Consider the following 19,782-nt stretch of genomic DNA (forward strand, 5'->3'; position numbering starts at 1 on the left):
TTCACGAGCGCGTGCCAACCCTCAAAAACGATTTCTCCGAGCCAAGAACGCGGCGCGGCTGCCGCGCAGCGAGGAGAGTCTGGTCTCTGTGCGAGAGGCCGGTGCCGGAGCGAGGAGCTGGCACGGCGCTATCAAGACGTTTTGTTTTCCCCGGGCAAACACAGGCGCTATTGACGCCTGTCGAGCGTGGCGGACGAGCGTGGCACCTGTTACCGGGTCGCCACAGACGGGCTGTTACAGGCTCGCGTGCAAACTTGCACAAAAGGATCTTTCACAATATGCACATGTACGATATTTATCGTAGATGGTGAGCTCGTGCGGGATTCAGTCTGTCTGTATTCCGACAGTCACTCACCTGTTGGTTTTCCCGCCAGCACTCCAAGCTACAACTACGCCCCCAACATGGACAAGCACTGGATCATGCAGTACACGGGGCCCATGAAGCCCATCCACATGGAGTTCACCAATTTCCTCCACCGCAAGAGGCTGCAGACGCTCATGTCGGTGGATGACTCCGTGCAGAAGGTGCGTTCCTCACTTTTGTCATCATGTCCACCATTTCATGGTGTCCTTCGAAAGGGGAACTGGTTGGCAATTAAATTGCAATACGCCCGTTTATTGGATGTTTCTGAAAGATTCTCCTGAATTCCTGATTCGCTCAGAAGACGGCCCCGGTACCTAGCGAAGTCCACGTTGGGCGTCAACTACATCTCACGTCGTCCGCCAAACCAAATTCCCTCGCTTTCTCATGTCGTCGTCCAGGTTTACGACATGTTGGAGGAGACGGGCGAGCTGGACAACACATACATCATCTACACTGCCGACCACGGTTACCACATCGGGCAGTTCGGGCTGGTCAAAGGCAAGTCCATGCCGTACGACTTTGACATCCGCGTGCCGTTCTTCCTGAGAGGCCCCAACGTGGAGTCCGGTGCAGTGTAAGAGAACCTCTTGGGGAAAAAAAAAAAAAAAAAATATATATATATATATATATATATATATATATTATTGTTCTTATATGCATAAGCTCATGTGATTTCTTTTGTACTTCAGAAATCCTCATCTAGTACTCAATATCGACCTCGCGCCTACCATCCTCCACATTGCCGGGCTAGACACGCCTTCGGACATGGACGGAAAGTCCATCCTGAAGCTACTGGAGCAGGAAAAGACCGGCAATAGGTTGGTTTGGACAGACAGAACTTTTACACACTCATTAAGCATGAAGCACTCACATTAACACCGATGGACTTGTGCTACGGGTACGACCAGGGGTATGCGGTCTCCCCCCTTAATAATACACAAAACAATCACTGAGTAAGTACAGTTCAGTTATATTTAACTTTTTTACTTAAATACATATTGTGGTTAGTCTTTGAGGTCTGTGTGGTATTAAAATTTTACAGTTGAACCTTTGTTTTTTTTTCTCTAGCCTGTTTCCATGTGATTCATTTTTTTGTCAGTTTTCTTGGGTTGTCCTGGTTTTCATAACACTCACATTCACATTAACGTCGTCACTAGACTAATTGTTTTCTGGAATTGAATCTCGTTTCAATAAGTTCTGACTAAATTGTTCACCAGACGACTGCAAGCTTTTATTAACGACTCAAGGCACGCGAGCGGTCTGCTCCGCAAAACTCGGGCTACCTCAAAAACACATTGTATCACAAGTCAAACCTTCAAAATTAAAGCACACAGGATAATAACATTGTTTCAGCACACGTTCTCGGGCAACATGGTGTCTTATTTAATAGTTGTGCTCAATAAACGGGGCCGAAATAGTTTGAGTGACTGAATGTTACGCCGACGTTGCCACAACTTGTCTGAGTGTTGCCGAGCAGACCGCGAGTCTTGTTAATTGCTCTGAGTTGTTCATAAAAGCTTGCTTTGTGGAAAAAGCCATTTTACACAATATGACAGAATGTTTCGGGTGCTAGTCATGTGATCAAGGAGGCAGAAACATGATAGAATTCAAGACAGAACTCCTCTTTTCCCCCTCCTTGCTTTATACTCCATCAAGAGGAGACTCGATAAAGGAAATGATTGGAAATTCAATTAATCTGTTCTATTCCTCCCCGGCAGAGCACCATTTTTTAAAATGTGTTTTGTCATGAAAAAAAAAAAATAGCACTCAACAGTCAAGAGGTATTGTACAATATAAAAACTAAAAGTCTACGCTGGAAGCCTGAGCCGAGATTCGAACCCCCGAACTTGAAAACTGTGGTTCAGAACCCAGTCCCGCTGCCTCAAGATAATATTTTGTCACAAACGCTCGTTATCGCCGCGGCCGCTTCGCGTCAGCCGTTTGGATGCTCGGCGAGAGACGTGCTTGAGGTCGCTCCGCTGCAATTTCCTCCACGATTTATTGTTTCTCGGCGGCAGAAACCGCTCGCAATTTGGGGTCGGAATGGAAAATCGCTAGCCTGCGCAATTTACTTTGCGGCATTAGGGAAAAATAAACACGGAAATAAGAGTGGAAACGCTGTCTCTTTAGCGCGATTTTTCACCAACTTTCCGGGTACAGGTGGGCCTTGTAAGGATCGCCGCATAATCCGAACACCAATTCATCATAATTGACGTGTTCACATAACTTTTAAAAGAATGAAAATGTCACCAGTCTTAAAAATGTGTTAAAATCAAAGTATAACGAGGGAAGAAACTCAAGACTAAATTCATTGAAAAATTGTTACGACAAAGAAAATTGCTGAACTGTCATATTCATCTTACACAGCACAAACAGAACTTTTTGGCCCAATGAAAAAAAAAAAAAGTGATAGGAGCTTGTTGAGTTTTTCTGCTTGTAAGCGACATGCCTTTCATTCTGGATGGAATGGAGAGAACCATATGACTGACTTCTGCGCTTCTTTGTTTACCCAGATTCAAACCCAACCGGAAACCCAAAGTCTGGAGGGACACATTCCTCGTCGAGCGAGGGTAAGCTGGAGCTTTTTCTTCCTTTCTCCCTCCAAATTTTTCGCCACATCCGTATCGTCGCGCGCGCTCGCTCAAACGGGCTTTTTACCAGGTGACGTGTTATCTGAAATGACCGCTTCCTGCATCGGCTTCGAAAGGGGGCCGTGACGTTTGCGGTTATTTATGAGAAGCGAGACGTGTCTGTCAAACTCGGAATGTCCACTCGAAATTGGAGCGGCCCGAGTTCCTGTGCGTCCGTCATGGAGACTTTAAAGGCGTCGCTAATAAAATTCATAATCGTGGGCCAGAATGGGGATTTTGGAAGGGGGTCATCATCCGTCGAAAGACCGAGTAAACAGCAAACCCGAGAGAGAGCGCAGTTCCACCACCCCTGATAAGAAACCATACCCTCATTCATGCACTTCATATTTCTTCTGATTCTCACCAAACCTTTTGGACAACGCGAGCTCACAGATGACGACGATAAACAGCCCAAGATTTGATGGAAAAAGACATCACGAGCAGGCATCTTCGTCCTCCCCGATATCTTCTCCGTCCTTTTTTCCAAATTGGCTGGCTTGGCGCTCGCTTTGTTTTTTTCCACTCATTTTACCAGCAAAACATCTGCACGCACTCTCGCCCTGCGCGGGCCTTTTCAATCCGAGCTGTTTATAAAACCGAGATGGGCTGCCCACAGAGTGCAATCAGCTGATTAGCTACACTGCCGATCTCTACTCGGAATCGTCGTGCGTTTAACGCGCACCTGTGGTTGAAAACGATTTCGCTCGAGCCCCGCCCCCTCCTGTACTGGCCCACCTTAAGCTTACCGGGGAACATCTAAAAGATTCAGATGCGTTAGGGTTATGCTCATGAGATATGCGCAGAGAACAGACTCATCTTTATAATTTAGTTATCAATGGATGGACAGCTCTTTAATTATGGTGTGGCGACCCTTGGCGTCATGCCCCAAAGCGCGCCAGACGCAAAGGATGGCGTTGCCCCGGCCGGGTCTTGAAGGGGCGACTTGTTCACTTGCTCATTTGTTGCCGTCACTCTGTCTGTGGCTTCTGTGAGGCCCGGGCTGGCAAAGGGAGTCGAGTAAGCGGGTGTGAGAAGGGGGAATTGTGGGGGGGGGGGGGGTTGTTTGGTTGGCACGGGCCCGAGCGCAGCCTCAGCCAGGTCTTGTGGCGACGGCGGCGGTGGGGTTGATGCCAAGCTGAGGTCAAGGCTGAGTGGAGAAGCAGGGAAATATATATAATTTTTTTCGTAAGAAAAAGTTCATGTTAAACTGGCTCAACCTCGACGGCGGTGGGGTCACTGATGATGATGATGTTTTTGCCGGTTACAGCAAGATCCTGAGGAAAAAGGATGACTCTGCGAGCACCCAGCACACCAACAGCCTGCCCAAGTACATGAAGGTGAAGGAGACGTGCCAACAAGCCGAGTTCCAGACGGCCTGTGAGCAGCCGGGACAGGTAGTTGTCCTCTTTGTCTACGTCTGTATAGATTGCTCGGTCACGTTTCATCTTCATAATATAATATATTCCGTCGCATGTATTTGTCAACCGGTTGCGTGGAACAACGTCTCACCCGTCTTGTCCGTGTAATTCAAGTTTGTGAGCTCGTCTTCGCGTCACTGTGTCACAGCTTTTGTGCACACGACAATGATTAGGCAGCAAATTTCGGCCCTTGCCATCGGCGACGAGGGGGAGAACATTGTTGCAGTCGTGGCACATTGCGCCAATCACGAGAATTCCGGCTTTGTTGCGGCTTCAGCGCAACGTCACTGCGCGAGGTCAACGCGGTCGTTTTATTTCCAACACCCTCCCTTTCCTCCTCTTCCTCTAACCGTTCGTCTGCTCTCATGAACCTCCGGCGTGAAGGTGAGGTGGAAACATAAAGCAAAACAGATTGTTTTCATCCTCGGCTCGACCTCTGAGCGCGGGTGTTCCAAGAGAAACCCGATCGGCCTTCGCGGTCCTGCCTTTGCGCGGTCATTCCCACACTACAGATGTCTCCCTTCCACTTGTAGCCTCCCCCCACCCCTCCTCCCCCTCTTAAAATTCCTTCACTGAATTGATTTCATCACGCCTGGAGAGAAAGACAGAGGATGTGCGAGAGAGAGGGCGTCGCTGTGTAATTATACGCTGACGCACTTTGGCGCGGACCCGGCCCGACCCGCGAGCGCAATCGGCATGCGAAAACAAAATAAGCGCGGACGCCCCTGACGGATCCGATTCATTTTGTGCGGTCGGGATGTTTTGCGCGGGCCAGGAGATGAGCTCATTTCTCGTGACGAATCCATCTAGAAGTGGCACTGCGTGGAGGAGATCACGGGCAAGTGGAGGATACAGAAGTGCAAGGGGGGCTCCAAGGAGGGGCCCCGCAAGAGGGCCCGCAGCCTGAGGCCCCGCAGCAGCTACGACGCCCAGGAAAGGGGCTGCGACTGCTCCGCCGCCCTCTACAAGGCCTCCAGGATGGAGCGGCGCTCGCACCGCCAGACCTCACCTGGCCTGCGTGAGTACAAATGAGCACTTATCCGCAAAAAATGTTTGCAGTTGAAAATAAACCAAAATGCAGTATCTTGCAAGTCGCGCAGGATAAAATAAGATGACAACAGAAGTGTGGCGATCTCTTCGTAGGTTATCGCCCACGTTTCGTGCACACGCGGCCCACCAGGTCCCTCTCGGTGGAATTCGAGGGGCAGATCTACGACGTGGACCTGCACGCCGACGACCGCAGCGCCGTGCGCCGCCGCGTCATCGCCAAGCGCCACCACGCCCCCGCGGACGAGCCGGACTTCGACTCGGGGTCGGACGACGGCTCCGAGGAGATGCTGGCGGACGACACCAACGCGGTGGGTTACCCCAAGTCCCTGAAGGTCACGCACAAGTGTTACATCCTGATGAACGACTCGGTCCACTGCGAGAGGGAAATCTACCAGTCGTCCAGGGCCTGGAAGGACCACAAGAGCTACGTGGACCAAGAGGTGCGTTTACACCGCATGAACGATGCATACGGACATTGCCACAACAAAAACGTTTTGTCGCAGATCGAAGCACTTCAAGACAAAATCAAAAATCTGCGGGAGGTCCGAGGCCATCTAAAGAGAACCCGGCCAGACGAATGTGACTGTGGAAAGAAAAGGTAACCAAAAAAATTCTACCACGCTCCGAAGAAAATAAATATATGTCGACACCGACGTGCGTGTGCTCCTCCCACCAGTTTTTACGGCAAAGGGGACAGAAGCAAGGCCGAGAGGCTGAAGAACAGAAACGATCAACTGCATCCGTTCAGGTGAGCTTTTTTGCCCCCCACCCCGCAAAAAAAAAAAGCCTCGGTAAATGTGAAATGTTTAAAAATATGATTTTATTTTGTTGAACTCCTCATCGTTCACATTGAACGTCCGAGCTGCCTGAAAAAGTCACCAATCTCTCTAAATTGGTCGTTCTCGACGGTCCGCTGTCAGCAAATGTAGCCACAATGGCACAGACACTTTTTTTAAGAAAATGTATTTGCATTAAAACAGATGACTTTGTGACCAGAATCATTTATTGCGCTGCATTTTTGTCAACTACATACAAAAGAAATGACAAAACATGAAAGAAGGAAAACCTAATAAAATCAGAAAAAATAACAGTGTCATCTTTACAGACAATTTTTTTATTTATTTTTTTAGTATTTATAACAAGTCAAAATGACAAACCAGATTAAATGTTTTTTTTTTTGTTTTTTTTTTTTTTTGTTTTTTTTTTTTTTCATCTGGAACTGATTAGGTTGCATGCAAAGGCGGCATGATTCACCAAAATGAGCAGTTCAATGAACAGACATTGGAAAAGGATTACGGCAACACAAAGCAGCTGTTGTGTGGCAGAGGAGGATGGACGGTGGCCAACAGCAGCGCAGAAACACTTGCAGACAGACAATATCACAATAAAGCACTTCCAAACATGTACTCTTTATCCCCTCGTAAAAAAATGACTAATTTTAGCACATCTTATTGAGTCCGTCTGAGTAGCGGTGACTTTTCTTTGGCTATTATTCTATATTTCTGGATTATACTACCCCCAGTGGCCAACTCGGGTACTGAATTATTATACTGTTTTTTTTTTGTTTGTTTTTTTTTCCCCCTTTTTTGAGCGGGGTCACTGGGACAGCCACAGAGTAAAAATCATTCTTCGTTACTTCCCACAAATGACGCCGGCGTTGAGTGTTGCCATCACGTCATTTTTGTTTTTGTCGCTCAGGGAGCCGGCGCACGAGTTGGACAGCAAGGCGCAAATGTACAACGAAATCCGCCGTCGCAAAAAGGAGCGCAAGGAGAAGAAGCGCCTGAGGAAGGGCGACGACTGCAGCCTGCCGGGCCTCACCTGCTTCACGCACAACAACGACCACTGGCAGACCGCCCCCTTCTGGTCACGTACGTGTATCGCACGTGTTTACGTTTGCGCCGGAGGACGCGGTCGCGGCATAGACGTGTCAAACGGGGTACAAAAATGTTAACGTGCCCAATAGAAATGAACGCGATGGGAAAAAAAAAAAAAGGTTGCAGTACAATTGTAGTTATTAATGATCACTGTCACCGCGCACAAACGAGATAAATAAAAATACTCGAAATACCTGCAAGAACATGTAGACGTGTTATACATACTGTCGCTGTTTTGTTTTTTTTCACGGTAATGTCACCATGCTCAATAGAAAGCAACAGATTCTGGTTCAAATTAATCCAGTCAAAACAAATGGCCAAAGCACGTGGGCCCATGTAAGTAGACAAATATGATTAATGCGATGGCTCCTGAAGGCAGTCATTCATGATACTGCCAACTTGCACAATAGAAATGAACAAATCCAGTTTGGAGGGGGAAAAAAAAACTCAAGTTATTGTATTTGTGAGTGTAATATACACGTATTTATTTCCTCTGGCCGGGCAGCCATTTATTCACCCATCCTCCCGCTTTGCACAATAGAAATCTCATAATGTGAAATGAACAGAATGACTAGACTGATGGATTCACACATAAATCACATGCTTATGGATGCAATGTTGCAATGTTCAGACATGTTGATTACACCTCTGACCAAATATTCACAATAATTACCAGGCTGCCCATTAGAAATCGTTTTGATTAGCAATAACAGGCTAAATGGCTCAGTAGAAATCGTGTAAAACTGTGTTGATATGCAATAGCGGTCAGTTTGCCCAATAGAAATCGTGTAAAAATGTGCTTATTCACAATAATATCCACCTTACCCAGTAGAAATCATGTAAAAAGTTCATTGATTCACAGTAACAGGCCAGCATAGCCAATAGAAATCATGTAAAAATGTATTGATTTACAATAACACTCAGTTTACCCAATGGAAATCATCTGAAAAATGTGTTGATTCGCAATAATGGCCACCTTAATCAGTAGAAATCACGTGAAAGTGGGTTAGGGTTAGGTTGCAAGTTTACCGACTAGAAATGTCAATAAGTGTGCCCGCCCACCCCCACCCCTCCAACAGTGGGCGGCTTCTGCGCGTGCACCAGCTCCAACAACAACACGTACTGGTGCCTGAGGACCATCAACGAGACGCACAACACACTCTTCTGCGAGTTCTCCACCGGCTTCCTGGAATACTTTGACCTCAACAGCGACCCCTACCAGGTAGGCGATCCGCCAGTCCATGTAGTATTTAACGTAATTCTCCAGAAAATGGTTCTTGGACTTTCCAGGAAAATACTTACAAATACATGTCCGGTGTTTTTCATAATGTGAGTTCAGATAGGTTTACGTACGTCAAACAAGCACATAGGTGGGGGGTAAAAAACTCAATATTGGGGATTTTACTGTTGCACAAATCGCTTTGTTGTGTTCCAGTACGTTTCCACGCTCCCCCGGTGAGCCAAGCCCCCCCCTTTGAGAAATATGAACTAACGTGCGCCCTCCTCCTTTTCCAGCTGAACAACGGCGTGTACGAGGTGGACCGCGACGTGTTGAACTCTCTTCACGGCCAGCTGATGGAGATGCGGAGCTGCCAGGGTTACAAACAGTGCAACCCCAGGCCCAAAGGCTCGGACGCTGGTACGTCGGCGTTCACACTCGACGGCCTCAGAATTCACTCCCCGGTTTAAAAAAGAGGGCGACGAGGCGCGTTGCCGGCATGCCGCACGGTCGGGTCGGGAATGATGAGCGACGCGACCGATTCGGGGTTCGAACTCACGGAGATGCTCGTGTGCGCTGATGTTTGACTTCGCACACAACACATTTTTGTCCTTCCTCCTCCGTCTGTGTGCTTGAATCTTTCTGAAATTATTTCATTCAGAAGTCCATTAATGCCCCCTCTGTGTCTTCTTTCCAACCAGAATGACAGGAAATTGTATTTTTCAGAATATTTATACCTCATCTATTTTTTTTATTTATTTTTTTTTTAAATGTAGTTTTCTTACATCCGGGAGCTTAAAATACTTACTCTCAAAACTTTTGTCGACTGTATATGGCCTCCCTAAAGCATGGATTTTTTTCGTGTGGTTCCGCTGTTTAGTGTTTTTTTTTTTTTTTTTTTGTAATGTTTAAAATAAATATGAGATGTCACGCTCTGGCGACCCCTAACGGGACAAGCCGAAAAACTTTTTTTTATAAACTATTATACATAATATTGTTATGGATTTTTTTAAAATATCTATATAATTTAACTACTTTGTTCATATGGTCTTGGTCTATCAGAATTTTCCTGTAGATTTTTTTTTAATACATTTTACATTTTCAAAAAACTTTTTTATTATGGTGCAAAACTAGCATTGATGTCAGTTCTAATAATTTTTCAAGCATTGGAAGTCAAGCGCTGGTGCAACACACGTAGACATGTAACAATACTCACACGCACATAGTCTTCATCCTCTGCGACGAACGACTAATATTACTGCCACTGACTGAGAAGCTGAGACCGTCTGCTTGTATCGTAGCGCCCCCTGGCGGCCAAGGCGCACAAACCAGAAAGAACAAGAGCGCTTTTCCCGCCGAGTGACTGCATCCGCATGAGCGTCTTCTCTTCTTCTTCTTCTTCTTCTTCTCCTTCATCTGCTTGTGTGAATGGATCTCTCCTTTTTTTTCTTTTTTTTTTTCCCCCCTCATTTCGATTGCGAATGCGTCAGCGTCTCCTTTTGACTCTCAACGATTAACAATGGATTGCTTTTATGTTCCTGATCAGGAGGTAAAGATGGAGGCAGCTATGAGCCACACAGGTATCCAAACATTTTTCGCTCTTCTGTGGCTTTTTTTTTTTTTTCATTTTATTTTATTTATTTTTGGGGGGTGTGGGGGGGTTTCTCCTTGCCTCTTCACTCGTTCCGTTAACACCTGCATGGGCTTCTCATTCGCACTAATCCATCCATGACATCTGCATGGGGACCCGCTAACATTTTGATCCGGTTCCGCCAGAGTCTTTGACCCCCCCCCCCCACCCCACCTGTTGACGCAGCTCGGTGTGTGTGTGTGTGTGTGTCCCCCCCCCCCATGACATCAGATCGTTTTGTTTTCAGAGCGACGGCTTTTCCCGCCCTCTTGCAGGGGGACGCATGGTCAGAGTTGATGTCGGCCATTTTAGTGCACGCCCACGACGTGACATGCATGACATCACATCGTCATCCTCCACGGGGGATAGTTTGACATATGGAACGGCAGTTGTCGGACAGTGACGCATTATTATTATTATTTTATTTACCAAACGTTTCGTAGTACCCAGGCATGTGCGCACATTGACCCCGAGTGATGCTCGAGCACTTTATTGTTGCAGATATTTGCGTCTTTGGGCGAATTGCACACGTGAGCGCTTTCATTCCTTCTGGGGCGCTTTAAATGTGATCGCCTCATCCAAATCCATTTTTCTCTTGGTTGCATATTTGGTTGTGTGTCATTTTGAAGGATTCGAGATGAAAGTCTCCGCTTGGCTGCCGTTTTCCGCTTTTTTTTTTTTTTTTGGTTTTTTTTTTTTGACGCGGTCTCCTCTGGGATAAAAATCCTCGTCGCGGAATGCAAGAAAGATGAAAGATGCAAAAAAGAAATGTCAAACTATTCCTTTCATGTCATCCTCGTCACCGTCGTCATCCTTGTGAAATCATAACCGTCCGTTTGACGTGTGTTTGTGGTACCTGCTTACCAGGCGACAGCAGCACCGAAAGCGCTCAAAGAGGAGACCGATCCTTTCCTTCCTGTGAGTCGACCGGTCCGGTCCCCGCAACGACACAAAACAAAGACATTGCTATGAATACTTTTTTTTTTTTTCCCCCAGGAGTCTCATTATTTATTTTTGTTGTTGTTGTTGTTGCTATCTTGCCTCCTGCTGCTTCGTTTTTGCTGACTTGTGTTTTTCTTTGGCTTCTTTTTATTTCTGTGGTTTCGATTGCAGGTTGCAGTCCGCGCCTCTTGTCACTTTTCGTATGTCGCTTGTTTTTAATTTTTTTTTTTTTTTTTTTTTTTTTTTTTGCGGTGGATTGTCGCCCGACGTTTGGCAGCGGTGGTGGCATGCGTTTGAGCTGCTTAACCAAATGCATGACGCTGGAGCTTAATCACGAAAAAAAAAAAAAAAAAACGTTCCGGTTCCATTTGGCGGATCCCTAACCGTCCCTTTTTGGTTTCTTCCCCCCCCCCCCCCCCCCCCCCCCCCCAGTGCACTCTGGGACGGACGACAGGGTTAAACTCCCCAACCTGACGGACGAGGACGTCAATTGGCAGCGACTGGAGGACCTGTACAGCATCAACGAAAGCCTTTACGACTGGAGGCCCGACTACAGCCCGGGGCCGGACGACTGGGCCAACTTCCGCAAGGACGTGGACCGCCTCTTTGCACCGACGCAACTTTTTGACCCGATCCCGATGTTGGACGAGCCGGGCTCTGGGGGCGGAGCCTTTGAAGCGGGCAGCGGGGAAGCGCCCGGGGCCGTCCTCGGCGCCGTGCCGACGTCGGCGTCCTCGCCACAGAACACGCCAGACCCCCTCGACGACGACCTTCCCGGGAGGCAGACGGTCCGACCCCCGGGCGTCCTTCCCAGCTCCGGCCTCGTGCCGACACCCTTACCCGTGCCCTCGCTCCAGAAGAAACAAGATTCCGCCGTCGACGACCTTTCCGCGAGGCAAACGGATCGACCCCGGGAGTCACGGGGGCGACTCGAGGGGGCCGTCGGCCAAACGCCGACGCCCTCGTCCGATCCCGCGCCGCAGAAAGAAACGGATCAGACAGTCCCGCCCCGAGGCCTGACCCCAACGCCCTCATCCGAGAGATTAGAATCGGCTGCCAAAGACCATCCCAGGAGGCAGACAGACCGGCCCCGGGTTGCAGGGTCGCGGCCCCAGAGCGGCAACCCCGTTGCCGTTTTGCCCGGCCTCGCGTCGGCGCCCTCGTCCGCTCCTTCCCTGAAGAAGAACCCGCACGCCGTTGTCGAAGACCCCCCCAAGAGGCAAAGGGGCCGCCCCCGGGTACCGGGGCGGAACGTCCGGCCCCGGGTGCGACAGCTCGAGGAGCTGGACGGAGACGCGTTCAGCGGCGAGGGCCCGGTTGAGCTCGACGCGCGGCACGACGCCCTCCTGCGCGCTCACGACGGCCCCTGGCCCCGCCCGGGCCGCCCCGACCCCGCCCCCGCCCCCAGTCAAAATAACGACGAAGTGGACATTTTCCAGGACCGAGGCTTCCTCCCCGTGAGGAGCCCCCCCGTGTCGGATCACGAGGGCAGCGGCTCCCTGCCTCGGACGAGCCATCCGCAACTTTGACGAGACGCGTGACTGACGCCTCAGTCATTCAGACTCTGAAAGTTATTTTTTTACATTATTAATGTTATTATTATATTATTAGCTGACAGTGTTATGATTGCTTTTTCTTTTTTTATTAAAAAAAAAGTATATATATATATATATATAGAGAGAGAGAGAAGAGAGAGAGAAAAGCCTTAATGCAGCTACGTGTTGGGATTGGAATGGAATAATTCCATTTTTTTTTTTTTTTTTTTTTTTTTTTTTTAGGAGCATGACGGCGCTCCACAGAGGTTAGCAGAAAAAAAAAAAAATCACTAACCGGATGCACTTTGGAGCTTTTTCTTTTTTCAATTTTATTTCCTCCATTTTTAAATATTTGCTGAATGCTTCGGTACGAGTTTTTCCGTTGTTGTTGTTTGGTTTTCCACTGGCTCGGCTCACAAAATGTTGAATTATTGACTTATTTGATTATTGACACGTATAAACACTTGAAATTGTGAGTGTGTGTGTGTATGTGGTGTGTGTGTGTTTGCAGGTCCGGAAGTGTGACCGTCGCGTGTGTTGAAAAATCGGTGCAGTCGCCGCGACCCTCGATTGGATTATCGCTCAACTTTATTGACAATTCTAAAGTCGACATCACAACACATTTTGGTTGCAGTGGTGAATGATGAGCTAAAATTCAATCATTTTTTTATTTTTTTGCACATCCGTTTGTGGCGACTCGTAAATGCAGCCGGTGGGTGCGCTTGTGTGAGTGCGGGCGGATGCCGATCGCTGGAAAGCCATGACGATAAAAGAAAAAAAATAGAAATAAAAAAAAAAAAAAAAACATTTCTCAAGCATCCGTTGCCTCGTTTCTTCAAAAATAAAAAGATGGCATTTCTGTTGCCATAGTGACCGTCGGTTATGTCTTTTCAGGTGGGGACAATTGATGGAAGTGAAGAACTGATGGTAAGTTTTTGTTCTCTCATTCAGTTTTACTTTGTTTTTTTTTTTTTTTTTTAAGTATTTTTTTGGTTTTTGTTTAGGCTCTGCTGGCAAAGCGTAGGCCTCACAGTTGTGAGGACCCGGGTTCGATCCCGCACTCGCCTGTGCGGAGTTTGCGTGTTCTCCCCGTGCCTGCGTGGGTTTTCTCCAGGGTGAGCGCTCCGGTTTCCTCCCACATCCCCCCCTCCCCCCCCCCAAAAAAAGTCAACATTAATCGGACGCTCTAAATTGCCCGTAGGTGCGGCGGTTTGTCTCCATGTGCCCTGCGATTGGCTGGCGACCGGTTCAGGGTGCTCGTTGACTGCCGGGATAGGCTCCAGCACTCCCCGCGACTCTCATGAGGATAAGAAAATGGATAGATGGATGTTTAGAACTGAATATTGACTTAAATTAGATTATCATGGGAACTGTATAATAAATGAAGAATTGATATAATTTTGTTAATGATGGCACTCACTACTTAAAGTGTTGGATTTTTTTTTTTTTTTTTTAAATTGATAGTTTATCATTGTCCCATCTTCTGAGCACTTTTTTTTACAAAATCATTCCCTATTGGTGTATTTCATATTGGACTGTTAATAACTTAATAAGAAACTGTAAAAAAGAAAAAAATGTATGTCGTCTTAATTCCTGTGATTTCCATCCACAGACCGAACGACAAGGAATATTTTGCTCCTTCTTCAACATTCCCGAAACACGGCGAGGTCCCATCTCCAATAAGCCCTCTCCATAACAGGCCCACCACCCTTATGTTGAAGACCCGCCAATTGGTTTGCGCGCAAAGTAATTTGCAGGATGCGTGCGAGATGTAGTTGAAATTTTTATTGACAAATATCACAGATGTATTCAAGTCATTTGGAAAGAGATGAGGACAGGACACTTTTCTGCTCCTGAGGAACACCAATAACAATTTTTCATCGTTATCATAAGGTCCGCTTTCTCTGTGTTCCGCGTTCCAAATGTGTAACCAAACAAAAGGAGAGAAGTGCATTCTGGGTAAAGTAGTCCCGTCGGCCCAACTTGACGATAAATCCGTTCAGGCGCTGCGCGATGTCGTAGTTTTTGTCTTGAAACGTTAGCTTATAAATACGCTTGACCTACGCTCTACTGCTAACACTATTCGCACGTCATGATAATTATCGTCCATATTTACAGGATGATCGCGCCAAAGTGAAATCAAAATGACTCCGAATGAAAATTTGCTGCAATTTTAATCAATCAACCATTTTGTAGTGAAACACTTATTATATGTTTTTTGCTCACTTACCAGTAAATATTTACCACGACGCTTATGTACAATATATTAATGCCATCGTGATGTATTTTTGCAGGTTTTCGGGGCTGAGGTTTGAGCGGGTTTGTTGACGCGCTTTTCTCATTTTTTACTAGCTAGCTAACCTGAGAAGCTAACGGCGAAGGGCTTTGAACCCAGAACCTTGAAACTGCGGGGCAAGAGGGCAGTACAAGACAAATGAGATCCAGCGAGGACTTTTATTTGACCGTATCGATCCCGGTAAGGCCGTCGGGGAAAATCTCACAAGTTATTTGAATTAGCCAGCCTCCGAACTGCGTTCCGTACACGATCCAATCGTTAACGACGGATTCTTTTCCGGCGGGTTCCGTGGTCACATCTTTGGGTGTTCTCGGAGTCGGGATCTTGCATAGAACACACTTTGTGCTTTAGGGTGAGCACCGTGACGGCGACGCGTCAGTCAGGCCTCAGGCGCGGGCCGAGCCGCCGGGCGTTATTGCTTTGAGGCCGCCGTGGCACAGCAGCAGGGCCTCGGGCCGCGCCGGCGGGATGAAGACGGGGCAGGAACGCGTGCGCGCGTGGCTCTTGCGGCCCCCGGCGCGGTCCGACGGGGCGGCGGCGCCCGGCGGCGGCGGGGCCGGCCGGGGCGGGGCCCGGCGCGGCCGCCAACGCTCCACCCGCTCCTCCTTGTGCTTGATGGAGTACCACGTGAGGAAGATGAAGACGAAGCCCACGAACTTGAGGCTGGCGGCCAGGCCGAAGTAGACGAAGCGGAAGGCGGTGACGTCGTACTCCCAGCACGAGCCGGGCACGCCGCAGTCCTGCTGCCACAGCATGCACGTGGTGTCGATCACCGCGCCGAAGTAGATGGGCGTCGGGATGTACGCTGCCCACAAAAACCCCAAAATATATTCTGAGTTTTCACAGCTAACGTATGTGTAATTTTAAATATATATATATTTTTTCTATGTAAAGAAAAGCATGCGTGATTTTTATTTCCTAAAGGTGCTGCAGTGTATCGTTCTCGCCGCCAGGTGGCAACATTTCACCGTTTGAAGGTTTGAAAGCTCTTTTTTTGTTGTTCTCAAATCAAGGTCAATAAACTCACCGAGAGTTCTGAGGAGGACGAACTGCATGCCGAGGGCGAAAGGCCTCTCCGGTTCGTCCACGGACCTGAGCAACACATCGGTACACAGCACAATATTTTACTTGGGGGGGTCCACAGCAGCGTTAAGTAACATGGAACTTGCGTACATCTGATCTTGTCTTAAAAAAAAAAAAAAAAGTAAACCGCTCAAATTACTAAAATATTTCACAGTCACTGATGGTGGAGTGGTATACACTCCTGCCTTTGGTGTGGGCAGCGCGGGTTCGAATCCCGCTCAGTGACGGTGTGGCTGACTAGGGACGTAGGGCATACGCCTGCCTGAAGCTAGCTGGGATAAGGCCAACTATCCCATGACCCTCCTGAGGATAAGCAGCTCAGATAATGGCAGGTTGGCTGAAGTTTCCTTCGCCAGTGTTACAGCTGCCTTAATGGTAGTAAAATGACTTTTTTTTTTTTTATATATCTTGTAACATCACAATTCCCAAAACTTTGCGGCAACTTCACACACGCACGCAATTGTAATTTTTTTTTTTTTTTTTTTTTAATATTAGCATTTTCACCTCTCACACACACACGGTTAGCACTATGTTCTCCCCAAGAGATTATTTTTTTTCCCCCGTTATTAAAAGAAACTTAACTTTTCGAAGGCAAGCGACATTTTCTTCTTCTTCGTGGCTAAGACGCGCGTCGTCGTTTCCTCACCCACCTGAGCGTGACGATGATGGCGGACGGCTGCGCGCAGGCGGTGATGAGCGTGACGATGAAGAGGAAGACCAGGAAGGGGATGAGCGTGTTGCACGCACGCTCGCACTTCCCCGAGGCGGCGAATCCGTTCTCGTTCAGGTAGGTCTTGACGATGACCAGCCGCAGGCGGTTGACGGGGCCGACGCCCGCCGGCGGCGTGATGACCTGCCGGCTCTGCACGCAGCCGCAGTCCGTGTAGTTCCTCGTCTGAGAAGACGCAGAGGGCCGTCGTCGAGCGTCCAAATAACGGCGCCGAATCAAACGTCTCACCCCGCCGCTGTCGTTGGCGACGGCGCTGCACCCGGCCAGGCACGGGTTGAAGTAGGTGATGCCGTCCGAGCCGCAGACGGGGGCGTACTCGTGGATGCGGCAGCCGCAGTTGACGTTGCAGCTTCCCGTCAGATTCTTCTGCGTCAGCGTCAACGTCGGCCTGCGACACACACACACACGTCGTCACACTCGTTGCGAATGATGACGAGTTGGGACATTTTTCAGTTTTTGTCTCAAAAGTGTTGAAAACCATATCTGAGGTTTGGGACCATTTTTAAGCTAAACAAGGTAACATGGTAACATAGTTGATGATTACTTTGATCATACATCTAGTTTTCTTTTTCCTGACATTTCTTGTCACTTTTCCCATTATTTAGTTCCTTGTCAATTAATTTTTAAAATTTAATTTCTTACATTTTTTAAAATCTATTTCTAGTATTTAATGTGATTTTTTTTTTTTTTTTACATTTTTTTTGTCTAATACTGTATTTGTGTTCCACTCATATACTTATTTTTCATTAGTAGTTCTTCATTTTGCTCCAATATATTTGCATTTCATAATTTTTCATCATTTTTTCCTATTATTTTTGTCCAAATCATTGATTTTTTTTTAATTTCATTCAAATTTTATTTTTGTGTTTTCCTCATACTTATTTTTTTTCATCCATTTCTCCTTTATTTTGCTCCAATATATTTGCATTTCATAATTTCTCATCATTTTTTCTATTATTTTGTCCTCGTGATTGAATTTTTTTTTTAAATTAAGTATTGAGTTTGATTCATTTGAATTTTTGTCTATTTTTTACATTTTATTTTTGTCCATTTGTTTTTCCCTCATGTACTGTGAGTTTTATTTTTCATTTATTTCTTCTGTATTTTGTATAGGGGCAAAATAAAGGAAAACTAGATGAAAAATATGTGAGGGAAACGCCTGGACAAAAATAAATTGTAAAAAAAAAAAAAAATAATAGACAAAAAAATTCATTTTGTTCATCATGCATTTCATATTTTCTCGTCATTTTTCCTATTATTATTCTTGTCCTCGTCGTTGCATTTTTAAAAATGTCTTCGATTTTTTGTCCATTTTATTTAGTATTTCATTTGATTTTTCTGTCTATTTTTTTTTACATTTTATTTATGTCCATGATTTGTATTTTCCTCATATACGGGTTATTTATTTTGCGCCAATACATTTGTATTTCATAATTGCTCATTTTTCCCATTATCGTCGATTTTTTTAAACTTTAATTTTATTTCGCATTTGATTCATTACAATTTTTGTCTAATCTTTGCGTTTCGCTCCTATACCGTGAGTGTTATTTTTCATCTATTTCTTCTGTATTTTGCATTTTATAACTTTCTTGAGGGATATTAGTATTGCCGACGTCCGATGATTTTCGCACGATTTGCCGTTTTCTCACCCGGCGGTGTAGGGGATGTTGATGCCCCCGAGGTTGATGCTCTCGCAGCCCACGATGAAGAGCGTGGAGAAGCAGAGCAGCGACACGCCGCTGCAGATCATGGCCAGCTTGGCCGACTCGCGGGCGCCCAGCTTCAGTTTCTTGATGATGTAGCCGCCCAGCACGATGCCCACGCCGGCGCTGGGCACGATGATCACGCCTGCGACCGCGAGATCGTTGGAAAATCCACGCGGGAGATCAGACAAATTCAAAGGAAATAAATGTAGCGAGCGCCGTTTATCACCCGGTGAAAGTCGGCGGGACGGCGTGAAAGTCTACGGCGGCAAAAGCGGAACGGCGGGCCGGGCCGTCTTACCCGTGTAGATGCTGGCGTTGGAGGCGGGGATGCCGAACTGGGACTCGATGAACTTGGGGATGAAGGTGATGAAGGCGGTGACGATGGCGCACTCGGCCGTGTAGGACAGGCTGACGAACAGGAAGGTCACGTTGCTGAGGATCCTCAGCGCCGCCTTGGGCAGGTCTGCGCGAGAAACAAGACGGGGGGCGCCCGCCCTCATTTCCGGGCCATTTGTATTTCGCAGATATATGAATGCTGTGATACGGTCTAACGTGTTGCTCCACCGTTTGTGTTCAAATATCGATCGGCGCTAACGGTTAGCGTTCGAATGGCGTTTCCCAACGTAAAGGAGCTTAAATAGATACACCGTAATTCCCAGCGTACAAGTCGCAACTTTTTTCCACACGCTTTCAACCCTGCGGTTTAGGCGGTGATGCGGCTCATTTGTGCATTTTTTTTTTTTCCAACGGCCGCAAGGGGGCACTCGAGCGGAAAAGGTAAGCGGGAGACTGGTGGAATATATGTGCCGAGGAAGTAACTTTTACCGGTTAGCACTGCGCTAACGTTAGTGTTACATTTGCATTGCGCTAGCATTAGTGCTGTGCTAGCGTGTTACTGGCGTGTCTCAGTGATATTTGCCAGTAAGTTTGATTTTAACCGGCCCCTGTTAGCACTAGCTTTCGCTCGGCACTAGCGTTAAACTCTTTCGGTGAACCGTCTTTGTAAATATTTCATGTTCCAATGTGGGCACTAGCGGCGTATGTATGTACCAAATGGTATTTCCTTTACAAAAAGACCGGGAATATGGGTAGCATACATGGGTAGCATTTGGAAGCAGTTGCACAAAATATCTTTTTGACCCCTGCGAATGGCTAAAACGAGAAAAAAAAATGATTTTCAGGAATTGGTTCGACTGGCTTTGTTTTTGTTGCTAAGTGGCCAAAAGATAACTATCTATATTTTCTATATCTATAATTATAATTATCTGCATCTTAAGTCCAATTTAGCAGCCGCACCGGAAG

At 47.0% G+C, this 19,782-nt stretch overlaps 2 protein-coding genes and 1 non-coding gene across 13 annotated transcripts in view; 2 read left to right on the forward strand and 1 right to left on the reverse strand.

The window, feature by feature from the left end:
* Positions 1-14,319, forward strand: part of sulf1 (sulfatase 1) — a 60,449-nt gene extending 46,130 nt beyond the window's left edge. For 4 of the 8 annotated variants that reach the window (XR_009792643.1, XR_009792645.1, XR_009792644.1 and 1 more), the window contains 16 exons: positions 375-525; positions 763-938; positions 1,054-1,182; positions 2,878-2,934; positions 4,262-4,388; positions 5,223-5,430; positions 5,556-5,902; positions 5,966-6,060; positions 6,139-6,210; positions 7,161-7,333; positions 8,419-8,561; positions 8,855-8,978; positions 11,563-12,696; positions 13,560-13,592; positions 13,670-13,780; positions 13,867-14,319. Coding sequence is in view for 3 of the 8 variants with exons in the window: in XM_061804740.1 (XP_061660724.1) it covers positions 375-525; positions 763-938; positions 1,054-1,182; positions 2,878-2,934; positions 4,262-4,388; positions 5,223-5,430; positions 5,556-5,902; positions 5,966-6,060; positions 6,139-6,210; positions 7,161-7,333; positions 8,419-8,561; positions 8,855-8,978; positions 11,563-12,659 (2,899 nt within the window). In the remaining 5 variants the exon portion in view is untranslated. Of the gene's footprint in view, positions 1-374; positions 526-762; positions 939-1,053; positions 1,183-2,877; positions 2,935-4,261; positions 4,389-5,222; positions 5,431-5,555; positions 5,903-5,965; positions 6,061-6,138; positions 6,211-7,160; positions 7,334-8,418; positions 8,562-8,854; positions 8,979-10,104; positions 10,139-11,055; positions 11,107-11,562; positions 13,482-13,559; positions 13,593-13,669; positions 13,781-13,866 lie in introns of those variants that run through there. The other 4 variants (XR_009792647.1, XM_061804741.1, XM_061804742.1 and 1 more) reach the window with 4 other exon arrangements.
* Positions 14,320-14,435: 116 nt separating this feature from the next.
* The window catches only part of LOC133492494 (solute carrier organic anion transporter family member 5A1), a 29,527-nt gene continuing 24,180 nt past the window's right edge, over positions 14,436-19,782 (reverse strand). For all 4 annotated transcript variants that reach the window (XM_061804745.1, XM_061804744.1, XM_061804747.1 and 1 more), the window contains 6 exons: positions 18,779-18,943; positions 18,424-18,622; positions 17,003-17,162; positions 16,695-16,939; positions 15,989-16,053; positions 14,436-15,766 (listed from right to left, as the gene is read on the reverse strand). In XM_061804745.1, the coding sequence (XP_061660729.1) occupies positions 15,348-15,766; positions 15,989-16,053; positions 16,695-16,939; positions 17,003-17,162; positions 18,424-18,622; positions 18,779-18,943 (1,253 nt within the window). In that variant the 3' untranslated portion in view covers positions 14,436-15,347. The remainder of the gene's footprint in view (positions 15,767-15,988; positions 16,054-16,694; positions 16,940-17,002; positions 17,163-18,423; positions 18,623-18,778; positions 18,944-19,782) is intronic.
* Positions 16,199-16,270, forward strand: trnaq-uug (transfer RNA glutamine (anticodon UUG)). Its single transcript has one exon. It is a non-coding gene; the product is annotated as a tRNA-Gln (tRNA).

Source organism: Syngnathoides biaculeatus, chromosome 19, assembly GCF_019802595.1.
Source record: "Syngnathoides biaculeatus isolate LvHL_M chromosome 19, ASM1980259v1, whole genome shotgun sequence".
NCBI lineage: Eukaryota > Metazoa > Chordata > Actinopteri > Syngnathiformes > Syngnathidae > Syngnathoides > Syngnathoides biaculeatus.